Source organism: Equus przewalskii, chromosome 13 (genome assembly GCF_037783145.1).
Source record: "Equus przewalskii isolate Varuska chromosome 13, EquPr2, whole genome shotgun sequence".
Classification (NCBI taxonomy): Eukaryota; Metazoa; Chordata; class Mammalia; order Perissodactyla; family Equidae; genus Equus; species Equus przewalskii.
Window position 1 is genome coordinate 66,332,259 of NC_091843.1, and position 22,577 is coordinate 66,354,835.

Below are 22,577 nucleotides of genomic sequence, written 5' to 3' on the forward strand. Positions count from 1 at the left end.
TTCATAGTATTCCTACACTTCGTCTGTATCCATTAAGGATCTCAGTGATTAGGCAAGTTCTTGAATTTAATGATTATAGAGAATCTGTTCATTTAACCACCACCTCTCAAAACAAGAAAAAAATAACACAAAGTAAACAAAACATAAAAAAACAAAAACCAAAGATGACACTCTACTTATATTAGCATTATTTAAACATATTAATTTACTTCAATAACATAAATAACAAATAATAAAATAATAGAATTCTTTGGAAGATTATAGCTTTAAACGGAATTAACTACAACAAAATAGGCCCAACTATTTCACTGAAAATCTTTTGTGATACCCTTTAATAGACATCTATATGTTTAAACTGACAGCATCAAGGGATATTCGATCATTCAATTGATTGGTGGACCCAGTCCTAATCCTTCCACTTGGGATAGCTGGAGCTTCAGGCAATGAACAGCTGGCCGCTGGTAGTTACACACAGCAAGTAATAAAAGAAATTGATGTCTTTTTCTTAAATGGGAAAATCACACACAGACACACATTAAATCTGGGAAATAAAGTAGTTTATAAACTCTCTTGTAATTCAAAGAAAGGTAACCCTTGAACAGTTCACAAATGGATGTCAGATTACAGAGCTGGATACATCGTTGCTATAGCAAACTGTCTATGCAGCGTTCTAAAGCAGCTACCCCACATTTTACGCTGTGGAGAGGTCTTTATTTCAACCACATTTAACTTTTTACAGGATATAATAATCCCCTGCACATTTCACACAGTGCCTGGAGCTCTACTGATTTTTGTTTGCTTCTCTGAAAAAGCACTCAGCCGAAAAGGCTGAACAGCAGCCTGTGGGCCGGAATTCATCAGTTCTTTATTTTAGCAGTTTGAATGCCCCATTAATGATTTTGCACATTAGCAGCTAATCAAACAGTTTAGATAAGGCTGAGAAGAAACGCTTTGCTATACTCACACAAACAAAAAGAACTAGAGTAAGGAGAAAATAAACTTCTGGGCCATCAATCAAAATTAAGGGAATGCAAAATAAATAACAGCAACTGAAGAGAGAAGTAAAATATAATTCTCTAATTATACAAATTAAGAAGCTGGAGAAGGAACCATAGGTTTTCAAGTGAGAAAATAAGTGGACATGTATCCTCAATGTTAGGAAAGCAAAGACATATCATACAAAGGCCAGAGACTTTAAATGGGATATAATTTAATACTATGTTGAAAACACTTCTGAATATATATACACATTCCAAAAAATCCCTGTGAGGAGGAAAAGAGGTGGGCAGCCAAAGAAACCAGCATGACTATTTACGGCCCTGATAGACCTAGCATCAGAGACATCACAAATAGGGATGAAAAGAACAAAGAACCAGGTATGACACAACCGGCTCTGTTCGGTCCCCGAGGCCCCTGGGGACAAGTCACTTAACAAAGTGCCTTTTGTTACTCAACAGAATGAGGCACTTATTAAAGCCCTCATTTTTTGGACTAGGGTACTGAGAGTTAGAGAGTTCAAATGTCTTGATGCAGGTCTCAAAGCTAGGAAATGGTAACCAAGATTCAAACCCAGGTCTCCTGTCTTTGAAAATGTGGTTTTCTCTTACAAAGACTGACCTCACTAGACTGGAGAATCTCTTTGCCAGTTATCAAATTTACTTGGATATGTAGACGAGATGGAAAAATAGTCAGATAACCAAGAAAAATTAGAGAAAGTAACAGAAAACTGGAAGAAAATGGCTCAAGTAAAACGGCAAATGGCAACAGGAGAGAGAAAGGTAGAATATGGCAACATTCTTTTTCTAGAACTCCTTACAATGTTGTCTCAGATATGAAGGTACTAAGGTGCCACTCAGTCACCTTGAGTTCTGTTTTCCAGGCCCAATTAACTCTTAAGGTATGAAAGAAGTTGCAGATGTAGAAGCAGAACCTCGAGCTGATATCTTAACTGAGACTCTCGAAAATTAGTGAGGCAACTCTGAAACTGATTTTTCTGGAAGTTAGGAAGCAGACAGGTTTCTGAAACAAGAGATCTTGGCAAAATTCCATACAGCATTGATGAAGAGACAGTTTGTGAGCTCTTTGGCGAGTAGGTGGGACAAGGTTCCCAGAAGACCACATCTTTAAGAACAAAACTTGCTAAACCAACTATTCAACTACTAAAATTTTATAAACATTTATGAAGATATGAAAGGCATGCTCACCAAACAGACTTAAGACGTGGCTGGGAAGGACAGCATATTCTCTGCTTAATTAAGAATAAAATAATGTCTGTAAATTGAAGAAAGGCTAAATCTAATGAAGTGAAATGTTATTGGAATAAAATCCTGAATTCAATGTTTTAAAAACACTGCATAAGTACAAATTTCCGGTAAAAACTTGAGCACAATTTTACGAAATACATTTGGAGATCTTAGTAGATTATAAATTCAACACAAGGCTGTTGAAGAAAAGTGAATACAACCTTTTTATGTTGACAGATACCTAGAATACACATCAAGTACAGTAACTGCATTGCTGGTCAGATAATACATTAGGTGCTGTGGCCACTTCTCAACCAAACACTTTAAAGAGCTGAGAAACCAGAGCACCTTCAGATGAAAGAATCATGTCAGCATGAAGATTGGTTGAGGGCCTGGGGGATATTTGGTCTGGAGAAGATAACAGTTTCTTCAAATATGCAAATAATTGACATGGATAAATGGGAATGAATTCATCCTGCATTAGGCTGTCATGAAGCTGGAGTTATAGGACTCAGATTTGAGTTTAACATAATTAAGAACTTTATAACTTCTAGATGAGTCCCATAATTAGAAAGTATGTCTCATATCTAGGGAATTTCTTGGCACGGAAAGAGTTCAAGCATTGGATGACTGTGGAGGATTTTTTTTAAAAATTTTTTTTGAGGAAGATCAGCCCTCAGCTAACATCTGCCAATCCTCCTCTTTTTGCTGAGGAAGACTGGCCCTGAGCTAACATCCTGTCCATCTTCCTCTACTTTATATGTGGGATACCTGCCACAGCATGGCTTGCCAAGTGATGCCATGTCTGTACCCGGAATCCAAACTGGCGAACCCTGGGCTGCTGAAGAGGAATGTGCGAACTTAACCACTGCCCCACCGGGCAGGCTCCTGTGGAAGATTTTGTAAAGAAAGAGAAGTGTGCATTGGGTGGGAGGTTGGAGATGAGCTCTCTGGTGGACATTTGCTATTCTGGGTGCCCAATGTCTACTGCCCTATGTTGTGCTAAGGGAACTTCAATTTTTCTTTAGTTGAACCAACATTCTAAGCCTTGCTCTCAGCCCATTTGCTTTGGATGATGTCAACTCCACTCTAACATTCCACGGACAGAACAAAAAACTTACACTAAGCCAAAGAGTGGATTTAATTCCTCTGCTCACAATGACTGGTTCAGGGATGGAGGAGACAGGACCTAAGTCAGACCAAAGAATGCTAAAAGACTCAATGTCAGGATTTTCTGTTGAGCTATCAGGGACATAGACTATCTTTTCTGTGAGACAAGTGTGACAATGTGATTCTGAAGCTGCAAGGCAGGAGGGGGATCAATCAAGCCCTAGGAATGGAGCCAACCAGGAGAAAATAGATTGAGAAGTGGATCCTGGTGATGTCATTTGGGCTACCATACACTTGAAGTTTTCACTTATACTAACTACTAAAAGACCTCTTTTCTTAAGCCAGTTCATTTTGCGTTTTCTCTCTTTTTGGTAACAGAAAGAATCCCAAGTGACAGTGACTTCCAAGATCCCTTCCAACTCCATGTGAAGAAATGATAATTGACATACAGGAAACAACTTTTAACATCTAAAAATCAGGGGTAAAACCCATGGTTTAGTTAAGTGGGTTTGTGATGTGAGTCCTGCAGAGTAGAACCTCAACCACAGCTGAGATTAAAAAAAGAATGGCCAAGAAGCAGGCCTTTGATAGTGGCCTGAGTTAATAATAATCCCTAATTAATTCTCAGTAGTCAAAGCTCTTTTGATATCATCAAATCAACTGCCTTTAATAAGTGCTATTCTCTTCCTTCCTACCTGATAGCTCTGATTTTAAGATAGAGACCCAGGAACAGCTGTTACTGAGGCAGGAGCTACTGAGCCCCTGCTGGGGGGCATTTAGACTTTAAAGAGCTCTAGCTGACAGGCTGCCCTAACACCAGGGCAGACAAAAGGCTCTTTAAGTTTCATTACACCCTGCTGGTAATAGGCATTTCCTATTTCAGAGAGAAGAAGCTTCTTAAAGTGGCCATACTGAAGTAAGGGGCAGACAGCAAGGAAAATGGAAATCAAATTGAGAAAGGGAGTGACAATCATCTTTCAGGAGGCTAAGTGGTTTATTACTATTATTATTTTGGTTTTCATGCTTACTTAGCGTGGTTAAGTAGAAGAGTAAGGGCTGATCAGGGCTATCAGGAAGGAAAGAAGAGAATAGTACTCATTAAAGGCAGTTGATTTGATGATATCAAAAGAGCTTTGGCTACTGAGAATTAATTAGGGATTATTATTAACTCCAAGAACTTTCTGATGCTTAAAGAGTGATCACCTCCTAAGAACCAGGGGCTTCAGGGTCCTTAGATTTGATTCAGAGCAAGCTCTGGCCTTAGGGAACCTACAATTATGTGAATACAAGAGATATCAGGATGGGAAAGATTCCAAGGAAAATTAATATATGATTTCTCACTACTCCATCCAAATAGTGGTAGTGTAGGGGATCAGAACTTGCCACCCCAAAAAGAGTCTCTTTGGCTTGATTATTTTTAAGGACAAAGACTCTGAAAGAAACTTCGACTGTCTCCCTAACTGCCTAAAAGAATTGAAGACAGAAGGCCTGTTCCAGGAAGGAGGTAATACCATAAAATAGCTATAGTATAATACAAATGAGGTATGATAGCAAGCCCATTTTTATCAAAGTTCTGTCTCTCAGGTCACATTGTCTATAGATGGATCAGCAAACACTTATTTATCAAACATCTGCATTTCCATCTCCATGTAAATTGCCTTCCTCCCTCTAAAGTCCCAAACCACTACCCCCAACATGCCCTGTCTTTAGCTGAAGATGGTATTTAAGGTGGTGGTTTTGGCCATTCTGGCAAGTTACTCAGTTTTCCTGGGGTTCTCCCATGTATACATGATATTAAACTTTGCAATTTTATAAAATATGAAATTTGCATGTTATTAAACTTTGTTGCAATTAAACAGTTGCAACAAGAATGCAATTTCCACTCAAACTTTAATTTCCATTGTCTTTCACCAGCACATCATAAATTCTACAGGAAGATGCTTTTTCTTTGTAGAATCTTTGGATATTTAATGAGGGAGAAGAAAAACTATCTACTTTGTCTATTTATATGTGACTTATGCATGTGGGAAGGATGGTCATGCATGACCATTCAAAGAACAGAACCCACAAATCCGAATCTATTTGCCTAAAAATTAACTAACAGAGTAATCCACTTGTAGTTCTCTTCATGAATAATAAAGCAAAGAGTGGTTGAAAGCAGAGATCTGAGTGCCAGAAGAGAATTTCCTCACAACCACGGATTGCAAAGGATGCAACATCGCCAACAGGCAACACAAGAGAGGCAGAAGGAAAGAGAGATAAAAATATTCTTATATCTGAAAGATAAAGATAAAGAAGAAACAGATTTAATGAGTTATATTAGCACTTCTGCTCTAAAGAAGTCTTACTTTTTTTAAATTGAAGTTTAGCTCACATACAATATTATGCTAGTTTCAGGTGTACAACATAGTGATTTGACATTTATATACATTACGAAATGATCACCACGAGAAGTCTAGTAACCATCTGTCACCATACAAATTTATTACAATATTATTGACTATATTCCCTATGCTGTATATCACATCTCATAATTTATTTATTTTATACCTGGAAGTTTGTGCCTCTTAACTCCCTTCACCTATTTTACCCATACCCCCACCTCCCTCCCCTCTGGCGACCACCAGTTGGTTCTCTGTATCTATGAGTCTGTTTCTGTTTTGTTTTGTTTGTTCATTTGTTTTGTTTTTTAGATTCAACATATAAGTCTTCCATTTTTAACAACACTCCTTTGTGGGTGTCATTTATCAGAGTAACACACCAGGGCTTTGGCAATGAAACTGGAAGCTATGTACACATAATACTAGCTATCTAGATGAAAGCTAGAGGCCAGGAAAAAGCGGTTCTTCAACTAGGACTGCCATAAAAGTCACAGAAAATATTCTTATGTGGCTTTTGTTTCATAGTCTTGTGTCATTTCCTATCCCAAGCTGGCCTTTACTGATCCCTTTTTCTATTAAACGATTCCAGCCTCTGCTGTTTACTTGGAATGAATATCACATTAAAATGGAAAACTGGACTTTGTCCAATTTAGTTTTAGCTAGCAGAAACAGTATCAATGGGAGAAAATGATGCTGCAATTTTCTCCTCTGGTAAAATGTGGCTAGAAATCCATCCAGAAAATACAGCAATATTCATTAAAATGAAGAAAATATACTACAATGAATAGTAATAGTTTGCTTTTAAAAGCACTTGTTAAAATGCCATTAGATGCTCAATAATGAATCAGATGATGTAACAGAGATGTATGAAGAGGAATGCTGAGTTCAATTGTTTGCTTTGAACTCTGAAGTGTTATCTTTCTCAGATTCCATTTGCAAGTGTGACAATTGGAAAAGACAATTAAATAGTAATGAAGTTGCCAATCTAGTTTGAAATGCGGATTGAATTCCGTTTTCAACTGCACAAAGAAAACTACATACATGTATAAGTGACTGAGCACATGTAGTGTAAGTTTGATCAACATCTCTGAAAATGGAGGAAAATAACAGCTGAATTATATACATAGGTCCCCAATTTTCCAAATGAGATCCTGTAACTGTACTCTTGAAAGGAGATTCGTTACACTTAATTATAAGATACTTGAAAATTTACCTTCATATGTAAATTTGTGATAAAACAAATGAAAAATGGATATTCATTACTCAGGAGAATTAAGATAATCTGCTAAATTTTGGAGCAAGCTTTTAGGAAGAGCATCATGGGAATGTGCTCACAGTCCTCTAAAAGGCAATATCCCAAAGTGCATACGTGGGCCAGCTCTGGAGTCAGATGGATAGAAACTGAAGCCTGACTTTCTCACTTACCAACTGTGAAACTTGGGGCAAAACACTTACCTTCTCTTGGTTTCTTCATCTGTAAACTGTGAGTGAGGATGACAATAATAGTGCCTAACTGCTGTGAGGCAATTTATGTAACCATTTTGAACAGTGACAGGCCCACAGTAAACTCCCAATAAATGTTAGACATTTTTACCAAAAATCTTTATAAGAAAATGGAAGATAGAATGAAAGGTTGTAAAGAGAAAACCAGAGGAAAAAGCAAGACTATGAGTCCTAGTGTTATTCTTAACTTTGGTGCTCATGAAAAGAGCAAATATGAGTAACAAAATTAATCTATATGAAAATGTGAAGGCCAAGGTACTGACTACTGCTACACATAGGGTGGCCAAACTGTTCCTACCACAATCTCCAGGACGCTCATCGTTATCACCGCCATGGAGCAGCCTGACGGAAAAGGAGAGTCCAATGGCCTTAGAATGGTTCTGTACCATTCTAACAAGGTGCCTTATTGTAGTGAACTAATAACTTTTCCTAGTTGATCGTTTATCATAATGCACTTTCTCTGAAGTCTTGAAATGTCTCAGCAATGTAGTGTCTTAACTGCCTTTTATATTATTCTCCTTAGGAAGGTGGAGGTAGCTTCGAGGAGGAGGGAGAAAAATGATAAGTAGGCAGACTCACAGATTGTTATTGCATTCTGTCCATAAACTAGTTCCTGAAACCATTTTAATCGTTTTAAAATGCACAAGACTTCCCCTCTGGTACTTATCACACTCATACGTTAAGAGAACAATTATGTTTTGCCCATAAAAATCAAGTTCAAAAAGAACCTTGATAGTTCTCTCACCATTTTTCTTGGTTTAATGAAAAGTGATGCATGCTATTTTTTTTTAAGGAAGATTAGCCCTGAGCTAACATCCACTGCCAAGCCGCCTCTTTTCGCTAAGGAAGATTGGCCCTGAACTAACATCTGTGCTTATCCTCCTCTATTTTATATGTGAGACGTCTGCCACAGCATGGCTTGATAAGCCATACATAGGTCCGCTCTTGCGAACCAAAACTGGCGAACCCTAGGCTGTGGAAGCAGAGCGCATGAACTTAACCACTATGCCACCCGGCCGCCCCGTGATGCATGTTGTTTTTATTTTCATTTACTGGTCGAAGGAAAAATATTACTTACTTTCCATCCCAGACATGGTCACCTCTGTGGAAAATCACCAGGTTATTCTGAAGGTCCAGAGCTACCCCAGAAACCTGGCCTGGTAACAAGTATACTCCAGGCCAATCCAGTGCCTCTTCTACATGGAAATCTAAAAGATAAAGACATACATTTAGTGTAAAAGGGAAAGCCAGTATAACCTCATGAAGATTCACAATGGTTATAAGAAACTCATGCAGTAATGTCACTAGATGCAAAGAAAACAAAATCAAGCCGTGCTCTACATACAATATACCGCATGCACATGCCAAGTAGCTTCCGGAGCTATGAAATAAAGTGACTGTGAACTTGTTTCCTGTTTATTAGATGCCTGTAAAACCGGCTTCCCCTTCAGTCATTAAAGAGCAAATTTGAGACTGCCTTCTTCATGACAAGATTCTTATTTTAAATCAGTATCTTTGGAAAACATGGCAACATGGATGACATCTTTCTAATACAAAGCTTTCAAATGTTGTAAATAAATAGCAACCGTGGGCAATAAGCCTGTGTGTGTCTGTGTATCTGTCTGTCTCTCATCTAAATTCTGTGTAAATTCTGAATGTTGACTATACATTAGACCCTATAAGATTATTGCTTATCCCTTGTACAAGGAACTATATAACATACTCATCTCATTGCTCCTAACTTCAGTGTTGCTGTAACAATGGGAATGGAGAGACACTTTCTCTCACTGCTCGTATTTCACAGTGTCCTAACAATAGAAAGGAAAAATAGCAGAAACTTTGTGACCGAATGATTTCCAAATTCTTCTCATTTCTGATCAGAATACATTTATCCTTAGAGAATACCAAGGTTCATTTGTGCTGATCCCTTTTATAAACACGCTCACGAATAAAGAGGTTTGATGTATGGGGTAGCTATACTGAGGATATAAAGCTCTGAAGATATTGTGCAATCTATTGTATCAGCGTCAATATTTCTGTCTCTCTTGAATGTTTCATCTCAACAGAGATGCTGAGAAGTAGAAAAGCAGCAATTCTAGCCTCATTTCTCCTTTCCACCCTCTGGAGGATGTGGCAACATACAGTGAAATCCTCAAAGTTAGGCATTAAAGACTGGAGGAAGAAACGGAAGCACAGGGCTTGTCTAATCAGCCTCTGAAAACTTCAGAGGAAGTCGGTATGAGGATAAACACTTTTAAATAATTCTCTCAACTACACAAAAGGAAACAGTACCTTTTCCCTCCAAATATTTTTACCTTTGCACATTGAATTTTTTTCTTTAATAAAAATTAACAAAACATAGCACAATCAATAGGATGCCTAGATCAATTCTGCCCACAACCTTTGTCGAAGCATTTTCAGCAAATACTCCCTAAGCGTATTGTCTATGTAAGGCATTATGTTAGATTCTGGGAACACAAAGAAATAAAACATGGTTTTTGGCCTTGAGGAACTCATAGGATAAAATGAGAAAAAACAGAAACCAAATACTCATGACACAATGTAGTGCAGGAACACAGGAGAGTGTCCATGATCCTTCCTGAGGCGTGGCTGGGAGAGGGTAGGGTTAAGGTCAGACCTGGGACGTTTCCTAGAGGAAAAGATATTTGTGTTTGCACTTAAAGATAACAGGGGGTTCATCGAGTATAGATGTGGGCAGAGAATATTTTGGTCAGAAAGATTAAAAGCGAGCATGTTTATAATTGCAGAATGTGTTTCAAGATCTTTAAGAAATCTGGGAAGGATATCTGTATATGTCAGGTGTGGTTTGGGGAATGAGAGCAGGATTAACAGACCCAGAAATCTAGTGTAGCCTGGAAAATGTATTGTATATTACACGAAGAAGTATGGATTTAACAATGAATGAATGTAGTTCTCAGTTGTGCTGTCTTGATCTATACTTTGATTAATTTTGAGGCATGCTGCAAGTACTTTATTAGTAGCAGCAAAGCCCAGAGTTTGGGAATGATTTACTTTTGAAATATATTAGAGCACATGAGAATGTCATTCTCACTCACGTGTGTTGTGATATGCCTTCTCGAGCTGGAGAGAAGGGGGGCAGAGTTACAGCTGGCGTGCCTTTGCAAACAATTCTAGGCACAGCAGTGGATGTGAATGGGGCTGCTCAGATGAACAGCATTCATCATCTATCACGCTTGTCTTAACAGGAAAAAAGGACGCAAATTGCTGCTACCGGCGATTGGGAGCCACTGAAGGTTTTTAAGCATAGGGTGATATAATTAAAACCGTGTTTTTGAAAGTGAACTCTGGAAATAGGGTATAAGCATAATAATTAGAGATGTCTAGATAGATCAACAGATGGATAAATCATTCCTCAAAGAAAATGTTTTAGATTATTTGAAAGTTGCTTGAATCTCAGGTTGTACGTCATTCATTCTCGTCTCAGTTATAGCTAGTCCATTTGGTAGTCATCATTCTATACCCATTTATCAGCTCCTGAAGATTCTAGATGGGATTCAAGGGAACCTCCAACCTCGTGACAATATAGATATTTAATTGCTTTCACCAGATTCTCAGAGACCAGAACCACTACAACTAGATGGAATTTCTTGAGGACTAGAGATCATGTCTTATTCCCTATTTTGTCACCAAGTCTTGCACAAGGCCTGGCCCACTGTAATAGCCTAATTAATGCACTAAACTGCACTCTATGCTCCAGTTTCTATTATGCCATCAACTAGCATTTAAACATCCTTATAATTTCATAATTCACTTGTGCTATTTCTTTTTAGCCCTAGCACTGTGCTAATTGGCTAATTATTTTCATTAAGGACAATAAACAAATATCACGTTTCTGGAACCTTTCTATTCAGTGGTCTACCACCAGGTAGAGGAAGCTAGGTGCTCATAAAAGAGCAGAGATACTAATTCTGATAGAAAATATGCAATGGCCAAAATAAATATATTGTTCTGGGGTCAAATGTGAATTTCATAAAGTACTGAAAATATTGATTAAAGAACTGAATAAAGAACTTTAATCTGGCCATGAATGATCCCAATTATCACTGACCTTAGATTGGTAAGCACTCCAAAGTCTGCACAAGGTCTTGACTAATGGGTTATTAACAACCTATTTTGTCACATATAAGAATCCTTTTAGGTTGGAAATTTTCAAGAAGGAAAAGTAGCATAAATATCTAGGACATATTTATTAAACATATACTTTCGGTGAATTTTCAAAACAGTTAAGGTGGTATGTAAGGAAATATATAAGCAGGCTAACACTATGAGCAACTTGGCTGTTCCAATACTGAGTGAACGCAAAGGAGAGCTATTTTGTGTCTGGCAAGAATGTTTGGAGAAATTATATTAAATTATTTTTAATTTCATTTAAAAATATCACTGCACACTTATTAAGATTACCTAGGCAAGATTTCAAAACTTTCGGAATTTAAGTCTCTGTGTTAACTAGGAATTCTAAAATAGTTAAAGGAAAACTGAGTTCATATTCTCTTCCTTGAATATTAGCTCAGTTAAGTGATGTTTTTGCTTCCAGTGTCACCATTTTTTCACTATTAGGTAGTTAAAGGCTATTCCCTTTAAGATTAAATGATCAAGAATCAGTGCAGTCATTTAGGACTAGTGGTGTACGTATATGGAATTAATACTGATGTTTTTCCAATCCCTGCCCACGTCTACATGAGAATCACAAAATGCTAGAATAGTGTTGGCTCATCCCAGATCATTTTCTCATTACACAGGAAAGAAACAGTAGGCTTGGGCCAGACTTCAGTCATCAATATCAAGGATGATTATTTTCTAATCCGCAATTAAGGAATATTTCAAATACTTATTAAAGAAATTGTATGATAAAATGTATGTGGCTTCTAACTTAAACTTAACATTTTCAATCAGGGACAAGTTAAAAATTCGAGTTCAGATTCCTCTAGCTTTTACTTAAGAAGTGATTCGGTATATGACTAATGTTGTAGACTTACAGTTTTAATTTGAAAATTCAATACAAATCTTTCATATGACCTTCAGCAAGCCATTCCCAACTCTAAGTATCAGCTGCTCTAAATTCAGATATCAAATGATAGGATTATTTCAGAAGAATCTTTGCATTCACTATAAATAAAAGGAAATGTGCAACCTCATATTCTGCCAAATATTTAGGAAAAAAAGTTACTACTTTCAGAAAAAATCAAACATTACTATTAAAATTGTACCAATAAATCACTTTAAGGATTTATTTAAGCTACACTTTTCCAAGAAAACGATTAATGTTAGTAATCAATGCTGCTTTCATATGAAATTATTAATAAGCATTTAAAAGGGCATTCATTTATCTGTGTTACATAAAGACTAATAAAATCAGATAAAGTTGGAAAAAAAAGAATTCCAAACCCAGAACTATGACTTAACTTCAGTGTAACAAATTTCTTCCTATTTAATCTTAAGGAAAAGATCCTGATGAAAATCACTAGAAGACTTCAACAACAAGAACAAAATGTAATGGTTGCTTTTTCTGCACTTGTAAATTCTCATCTAGCGATGAAAAGATGCCTTATTTTGGTCGGGGATTGTTATTCATCAGAAGTGCCAGCAATAACTATAATTAACTAAAACTATAGGAGAAATATTTATACCTAAGTCAGAAAGAAAACAAGAATTAATTATAATGTTTCACTTAATGGGAGCGAAGTGAGGAAGAGACGTAAGACAACTAGGAGCTCAGAAGCATTCGCAGAATTTCTTCTCTTTCTAAAATTTAATTGCAAATGAGATCTTCATCTTGGTTAAACTGTTTGGATACTGACTGAGAAAGTATGATCAAAGGTAATCTATTCCTAGAGTTCTCATGATTGTAGATGAGGTGATGGGATGATTGGACAAAACCAGTCTATCTATCCATCAATCATCTACCTCCCAATCTATAATTTTATTTACTGTGAAAAGCAGAATAATGAAGTGATTAAAAATCAAGACTTGGAGCAAGTCTGCCTGGCTTTAAATCTTGGTTCCTTGGGCTGTGGCACTTTGGGCACTTGACTTAACCTTTTTATGCCTCAGTTTCTTCCTCTCTAAATGGGTTTATAAATAGCGTTGTTATGATGATTAAATGAGTTAATGCATCTAAAACACTTAGCTTGGTTCATAGTAAGGGGTATGTATGTGTTTGTTTTTAGTATTCTCTTCCCCTCCAGAGATGAAAATTCAGCCCACTGATTGCCTTATTTTACCCTGGGAATTCTATTGACCCTAGAGGTAAGCATATGAATGAAATATGTTAAAAGTATGGACACTGAGTTAGGTAAAAGTTGTCCATAGAAATTAAGTGAAATCTAAATGTATGATAAAAATATTTACAGACCCTGTGAGTTCTCTTATCTGACGGGAAGCATCACACAAATGCATATTTTCTGATGTCCAGAGGTGTGCAATATATGCTCAGTTGGGCTTCCATATGCTAGCAAATAGTAGTCCAGTCAAACTTGCCAGTGAGAATAGCTATCTGTAGTTTTAAATTTATTTTCCAACGAGTCTAGTTTCCAGAAGGCTACTAGAATAAAGACTAAGGTTTTGTTTCTAATCTATTAATGCTGTCTTAATTTAGATATCAAACTAATGGTGGAAATCAAACTATGTTGTGTAAAAAGGAATGCAATTGCGTCTCAATTTACCAAGATGAATATTTTCATACTGTATATCATGTATCACACGATCAATGTAAGTGATCAGAATTGAAGAGCCACAAACTCTCATTATGACAGAACAGTGCTATGTCATTTTCTGAATGTATCAAATTAGAGTGTCAAATTTTGCAGCATGCCTACACATTGCAAGAAAATTCTCTCATGGATCCTGCTTAAGTTAAAGTAGATAATATTTGGTTCTACTACTTTGGTGTTTAAATTTTTGAAATATTAATCCAATGTGACATTGATGGTAAGAATTATTATAATTATTAACATATTATAATATTTATTAAATGCTTTCTATGTGCCAGAAACTGTTTAAAGCATTTTCCATGTATTATGTGGAATACATGGAAATATTATTTGACCCTCACTTTAACCCTATGAGGATGGTACTGTTATAATCCTCATTTTACAGATGAGAAAACTAAAGCCCAGAGAATTTTTTTAAAATCTTGCTTAGGGACCACATAATAAGTGGTGCAGCTTGGATTCAAAGCCAGGAAGTCAAGCTCCAGGGTCTGAAGAGTTCCACATCATACTTCCTCCATGCAGTGGTTTTCAAATTTTATTTGGGCCAAATGGAGAACGGTTCCGGGGCAAGCTGTATTGTGAGTATACTCGTGCATGCACACACGCGTGCTTGAGCATGTATGGTGGGAGGCTGTAACTACTACTTATGCTTGAGGCATGCCCTTTCCAACAACAGTTTGAAAACCTCTGGTTTAGACTGCAGCTGAGCCTGTCCAGGAAGTTTCTCTGTTTCTAACACTGTTTTTACAACTATCGGGAGGAGAGTTTTCAGAATAGATTCACCAAAAGTTATGAAGATAAGATCTAAAAAAGAGGCTATTTTCAGATGTTTGCACTCTTAGAGACACACTGAAGACACCATACTTAACCATCTTGTTCCTGGGAATGCTAAAGACTTTCTCAGCTCTGCAGAGCTGGAAGATGTTATTCTATTGCGCTTTTATGCAGCTTGTGCCCATTGATACTCAACTCATATTGAGGTGGAGAACTCAACTTTAAAGGCAGTTGCCAGGGTGTGGCACCCAGTGGAATTCAGACCAGTCTAAAGGTCCACAAAATGGTGTTGCTTTTGAAACCCTCAGGTAGTGCTGGGCCTACCACACAAAGTCACACCTGGATTTCTGAGTTGATGCAATAATTTCACCTTCAAATCCTCAAATCAGCTGGATGGGAACCATTCCCATACTGCAGTTCCAAAATAAGGGTCCGTTAATGAAATCTAAAGTGCTGCTGAAACCGCCACTGTATTGGGTTGTGCTAGTGCCATGAAGTGAGGATATCAGCACAGGGTCCTGAGTGGAAGCCTCCAGCTTCTATGCAGTGAGGGCCCAGAGCTCCACGGAGGGTATCTGAACTGGGCTAGCAAGTTAGCCCAGCTGATCGAGCACAAGTGTATTGAAACGTAAAGAACTAGAAGGTGCATATCAGTCCAAGCTTTAAATTCAGACTCTGCGACCTCAATCAAATGGGTTAACTTCTCCAGGTTTCAGTTTCTTCACCTGAAAATTAATAATAGGTCTCAAAGATACATGAAATGAGTAGGAGCTATAAAATTAAGCAACACAACAGCCTTATATTTTGTTTTAATAATAATCTCCTATGAAAAGCTACTTTCTTCTTTGCAGCTAATACTACTCCTTATAGCAAATTAGGCACTTAGAGAGACAGATAATTGCTCCAGATCATTAGGGTCCCATTATGAGCTTCACCTGGAATAAAGAAAGGGTATGAGAGAAACAATGGAAGACAATCCATCAAATTTATTCCCCTTGCTCATAGTCTAGGAAATATACATGAATTAGACTACTAATAGATTTTATCACTGCAATACGTGCTAATAACTTTCTACTTTCTGTTTTGCAAGTGGAAGCTTCCTGTGGATAGGTCTTCATCTGGCTTACACAAAGTAATGAGACATCTTCAATTAAAGTTAGATATTACATTGTGTTATGATCAACAGTGAAAGAAACTGAAAAGAAAAACACTTTTAGAAATAGCTTACCTAAATATGAGTTTTGCTATCTTGCATTTAATTTTAAAAAAGGTTTTGAATCAGAGTAGTGAAATAACACTAAAATAAATCATTTCAGAAAGAACATACATGCACATTTCCATTCTATAATTAGGATTTGTGCTATATGTTTCTATGACTCATTATTTTATTTACTTTGGTGGCATTCACTCATGTATTTAAAATGAAAGGAAACTTCCTGAACCAGATCCTGGAGAAATATTTTTCTTCTGGGCACTACCATTTTGACCACCCTGGAAGGTATGAGGCGATTTGGTAAGTAAATGTATTTCGGGTATTTTAAGCATTTCTTTCTTTGAAAAACTAAGTAGGTTTCAGGGATACAACGCCTTAAGTCAAATTATGATTTTTACACTGACACTTATGACGCCTATAAGTCATCATGTCATTATTCCAAATCCAAGAGCAACAAAGAGAAGTCATGGAATAAAGCATGACTCAACTCCAACACTTCACATTGGAATAGAATTGGATTCTTACCCAAGAGGCCCCTTTTGCCTTTTACATTTCCATGTTGTTTGGATTACAATTTACTGTCCTTAATACAGAGGTTCAGACAGACACTCCAGTCTATTTATGAAATGGATAGGGACATGATAAACTGCAGATTTCTAGGCACCATACTCAGGATATCCATTCATTTCTTCTTTGGTAGGATTCAGAACTCCAGATCTTTCATAAGCACCCTGGGTGATTCTAGTGCAAGGAGGTCCAGGGACCACCTCTTGAGAAACACAGTTTCGTTAGATGAATTTAGAATGAGTTAAGTGGGGCTGATTCTGTTTACATATGAAGAAGTAAAAATCTGGGTTCCAGTTAACATTTTACAGAGACTATTAGGCCAGTCCCAATGGACAATACTTGAAACTTCTGTGTGAGCAAAAGAAAGTGCATGCTAATTTTTTCAATTATAAATAAAAATCTGCTGGGTGTTGAATAATTTATGGCTTCCTGCAAAGCTGTATTTGAAAACATCAAGCTGGCAGCCTGCGCCATTCCAGCCCACACATAGACAGCTGCCATGCACGCATATCCGTTACTCTTTTGGAGATCATCTCCACATGCTGTATTATCTGGCTTTCCACATTAGCAAGTAACGTGAAACACAATCAATATCACAGAGGCCACAATACAATTAAAAACAAAGGGAGGCATCTATAGCTTGCTGGCACAGAAACCTGAAGGGAATAAAGTATTGTCCTCTAATTATGGAAGCCAATCCTGGTTAGAAACAAAGATAAATCTGACAGTTACTGACTTGCAGGAGGTCCCTCCAGAAATAACTATCCAACTTTCCAATTAAGATAGTAATTGATAATGGAACTTAAGAAATCAAAGTCATAAAAACGGTTACATTTTACAAGTCAATTAGATGAGAATGTCTGAAGTATAAAGATTCTTTTGAGAGAAATTTAATTTCCTTAAAAGAAGATAGTGTATAAGCATTTTATACACTGTGACTTTATATGTCAGGTTTTGAATTTTCAGTTTCTTTCCATTGAGTAAAACGGAGAAAGTTGATTTGGTAAGAATTTGTTACCCTGAATTGCATATGCCCTCTCCAACATAATTCAAACATTTTCAGTCCTAGTAATTCTGGCTCACAAATTGAACAGAATTTATGTAGTATCGGACCAAAACAAAAACTCCTCAAAGGTGGTATCTGATAATCCAAATCTGAGTAACATTTTTTCTAATGAGAAGTCCTTTTTCATTGATGAGTTTTTTTCACTCATTAATTTTTATTCCCTTCAGATTTTGCTAATGTGGATTGTAGCATTTCATATTGTACTCTTTAAAAAAAGCCCTAAACGCACCTCCTGTGTGTTCTGGTTCCCAGGTGCCTTCACCAGGTAGGGGCTGCGGTACTGAGATAACTCTGCTCTCTGTTGGCCTCAAAGTAGATTCTAGTCTGTGGAATTTGTGAATTCTGTCTCTGACAAGAATAGCATTGCCCCTGTCCTCATGCTCTGCACTCTCTCTGGCATCAGATCGACCGAGATCCTTCTTTTGGACTACATTTGCAATCTCAGCTACCAGGTCTGACTCTGATTCTGCCTTTTCTGTAGGGTTATATTTATGCACATGAACAACATCTTCCCTTTCTCCTAGCAGCTTGGAAAGCAGTGAATAGAAATCACCTGTGGAAAAAAGAGAAGAGATAAGGGGTAGAGGGTTGATAAGAGTGCAAAATTTACAAAATTTTGTGCCTTAAAAATCAGTGAGAGAGAAGGTTGCTCTCAGACTTTCAAGGATGGGGGAGAAAAAAGAGATGATCTTCCAGAACAATGAAAAAATAATATGCTTCACATTTGATTTGATATACCACCTGTTTTGTTCTGTTATCTCAGGGGTCAACAATGCTAGATAACCTCCATTAATATGTTAGTAGAGACAAAATAATGCATATGTGATTACATGGCACATTTCAATAAATTGTCACAGGATAATTGTACTGGTTTGGAAGTTAGAGTTGATCAGATTTCTAAAATAAAATATTATCAACAGTTATATCAGAAAACAGCTATCTTTACAGGAAAACTCTTTGAAGTTGTCTTTAAAAGTCTATTAAAGAGTAATCCACAAGAAATTAAATATATATTCTTGAGCAGGTGCTGTAAAACACACAAGAAATCTACCAGATATGCATCTACTTGGCAATTTGAAAACCCAAGTTTTATTATTATTATTTTGTTAGCAGTGCTATTGTAAGTAGTTCCAGTTGTTTATTTTAAACAAGAAATGAACAAATTCCAGAAAAATAATTTTTTGAGAAAAGAATACTTTTTCTCTTTTTTAAGATTGGCACCTGAGCTAACATCTCTTGCCAATCTTCTTTTTTTCTTCTTCTTCTTCTCTCCAAAGCCCCCCAGTACATAGTTGTATAGTCTAGTTGGGGGTCCTTCTGGCTCTGCTATGTGGGATGCTGCCTCAGCATGGCCTGAGAAGCACTGCCATGTTAGGGCCCAGGATCCGAACTGGTGAAACCCTGGGCTGGCGAAACCCTGGGCCACTGAAGTGGAGTGCGCGAAATTAACCATATGGCTACAGGGCCAGCCCCGGGAAAAGAATAGTTTTAGATCAGTTTCAGACAAAAGAGAAGATTTGCACAAACTAATATCACTGAAGTAATTCATCACTAAAATGTATTTCATGTCTTCCTGTACTAAGAAGTAAACTTGGATATAATAATATAATTCCATCAAAAATTATTTATAAAATATTATGACAGATGTAAAATATGACTATGAAAAGTTCATGAAGCATTTTAATCCTCATTATTTACATCTATGGCTTCAAATCCATTTACATCAATTGTGTGAATGGGAAACATATTATTCTCAGTGGAAACATAAATTCGCTTTCCTAAGCCAAACTCAAAGGTAACCTACAGCTCTGCCTTTTCCTCACCCTATTCTAAGTGCTACTAATGAAATTACTTATGACTATGGGGTCTGATTGCTTAAGTTTTAATTACATTTACAGCATGACCATATAATATTTATAAAATCTTTTTTATGACCATTAGGAAATGAAAATGATAACTGGTTTAGCCATGATACATTCCACTAAAGAATATATTATTAAGAAATTGGTGCAAGGGGATATGAAGTCTTTCCAAAATGATGCCAAGAGATCCTGTCATGTTTACAAATAGTCTTGGTTTAATGATTCAAAGTAGGTTTTCAATTCTTGCCCATGAAAGCAGCTTATCCCAGGTGAAATCTTCAATCAGAAAATAATTACCAAGTAATAGGGCCAATCTCAGTAAAATGAACAAAGCAAATTATAACTCAACCACATCTGTTAGGCCACAGTGGCATTCTGCCTCACAGAAGAGAAATTAATCCATTACTGCGAAATTCTCCTACCCCACACACTAAACATAGTTTAATACGCTGTTGTACAATGAAACATTTTATATACAAAATAAAACACAAGATTATTTCAGGGACAGATAAAAAAACATAACTTTAAAACCTGAATCCATGTCATTATGCTAACATTGATGGCGGAACACAGGCTCAGAACTATGCACGGTTATTCAGGTTTGTCAGCAAAAATCTAAAAGCTGTGATAAAATACTAAATGCAGAGCACTCCAGATCCTTTGAAATTCTCATTTGCAATTATCATTGGGGTTAGGAAAACAAAAATTTGGCAATGTAACAGGCTTGGCTGCACACCGATTGCACTGGCCTTGTGAGACCATAGCTTCAGAGCTGCAGCATCTCATCTACAGAGGTTACAGGTGAGAGAGACAGACCACTAGATGGCTATCTCTTACACTCTTACGCACAAACTAGAAAGATTTTTTTTCCTCTTCTGGCGTATTGGATATATGGAATACCGAAATGTTAACCATTTTTCTTAGTCATATTAAGATCTTGATTTAGGAAATAAATCTAACCTTGAGTGCAATGGATGGAATAGAATATAAATGGAGGAAGTTGGATGGTCTCTACCCGAGTCTTACCTCTCAATATTCCTTTCTTTCTTTTCAGTTTGTTACAGCCAGATTGGACTTTTACTTCCTTGAATGTCAACTCTAAAATGTTGTTTCTTCTTCCTGGGACATTCTCTCCCCAGAAATCAACTAGTTCCTCAACTTTCAGATCTCACTTAGGTATCACTTACATCCAAGAAGCCTTCCTTGACAATGAAATTAGGGACCTTTGCTATGTGCACCTACAGCCCTCCACTCTTTCCCTGAATTGTTATTACCCAATGTCTGGTCTGTATTTCACACTAATGTTCAAATCCAACCCTGATACTTCATAGCTGTTTTGTGCCTTTAAGCAAGTTACTTAACCTTATAAAGTAGATTAACGATAACTACCTCTAAGAATTGTTTTGTGGATTTAAAGAAGATAGTTAATGTAATATGCCCAGTCCAGTGTATATCATAAAGTAGGTATCACTAAATTGTAGCTATTATAATTACTAACGAAAGAGATATAAACTCTAGTGGCAACATGCATCTGCTTCAATCTATTGTTTATCTAAAAATTTACACATCAGTTCCTATTTTGTATTGAAGTATTGGGATTTCCATAATGGAAAACAAGCCCCCTTTAAGTTTACAGCCCTCTATTTGCTCAAGTCACTATGGCTGCCATTGGGATTTGCTGCCTGGCTTTGCCAAAGGAGGTTGTATATGCACTTGCTTTCATTTGTTTTAGTCTATGTTTGGAGAAAGAATTATCCCTCCTCCAGTGTTCTGGATGCCAGCCCTTCCAGTGGCCCCCAGAGCCTTTGCTACCTGCTTTCTTTTCTTTTCTGTTACTACCTCTCTGCAAAAGACTTAACTCACAGGCTATAAACACTCACTTTGGGCTTATCTTCAGTGGTCATGGAGGCAAGAAGAGATCCTCTGACACAGTATGTCTTTCAAGCTTTCCCATCTTTCCTCTTCCTTTAACAAGTTCCAACGCTGTCTAAAAGAGTTTTCTGTGATAATGGAAATATTCTGTACCTGTGCTGTCCAATATGATAGCCACTAGGCACGTGGGGCTACTGAGTACTTGCAACGTGGCCAGTGCGACTGAGGAACTTAATTTTTAATTTTACTTACTTTTAATAAATTTATATTCAAATTTAAATAGCTGCATGTGGTTAGTGTCTACCATGTTGGACAGTGTAGGGCTACAAGCTGCTCTATCCTTCCTCACATGCTTTTCTTTCCCTACATCAAAGGCATTTGCTTTCACTTCCCACTTCACCCTTGTATGGCTTCTGCCTGAGTTGCTCAAGAGCTCTTAGTTGCCAAAGCTAACAGACTCTTCATCTTGAGCCCCTGGTGGCATGTGGCACTGTTGAAAGTCCCTTCAGAAACTCTCTCCTTATAACACTGTTCTTCTCAGATCTTCTCTGCCTGTCATCGTTGCTTCCTCCTATTCTGACCCACAAATGAAACGTTGGTGTCTTCTGAGGTCTATCCCAGGCTTACTTTTTTTCTCTGGCTATGACCTCTTCCTACTAAGTGATCTCAGCCACTCACAAGGCTTAAGCTGCTATTTCCAGACAAATGACTCCCAAATCTGAAGCTCTCCTAGTACCAAACTGGTATATAAAACTGCCTTCTGGAAATTTCCACTTGGATTGGATGTCTGTTTTATAGGAATTTTGAACTCAAGAAGTCTAAAACAGAGCTCTTAATCTTCTCCCCATACTTTAACTTTTTTGTAGTGTCTTTCTCGGTGATGAAACTCTTTTGGGTCAATTAATCCAGAAAACTGGATTTGTCCCTCTCTCACTAGTGAATCACAGAATCAACTGATTCGTCGATGCTGATTTGTCAACATCGTTTTTTCCCTCCCTACCACCAGCACCCATTTGAGATTCTTATCATCCTATGACTAGCATGCTGAAAGACTCTTCTCTTTCCTCTAAACAGATCCTCATCCCTGCCTTCAGTGTCAAAACCTGTTTGGAATGGTATAAAAGCTGCTCTACATTTGTGCAACTGACTGGTGACCTCTGGTAGCCTGCTTTCCCTGGACACTCCTCGGTTATCTCACCTTTTTCTCAGCTCTGTCAATCTATGTGTTTCTGGG

General features: G+C 37.2%; 1 protein-coding gene across 1 annotated transcript in view; it reads right to left on the reverse strand.

Annotated features, from left to right (window-relative positions):
* Nucleotides 1–22,577, reverse strand: part of PAM (peptidylglycine alpha-amidating monooxygenase) — a 203,200-nt gene that overhangs the window by 26,418 nt on the left and 154,205 nt on the right. The window contains 2 exon segments of the mRNA XM_008527663.2: nucleotides 8,316–8,445; nucleotides 17,839–18,162. Coding sequence (XP_008525885.2) covers nucleotides 8,316–8,445; nucleotides 17,839–18,162 — 454 coding nt within the window.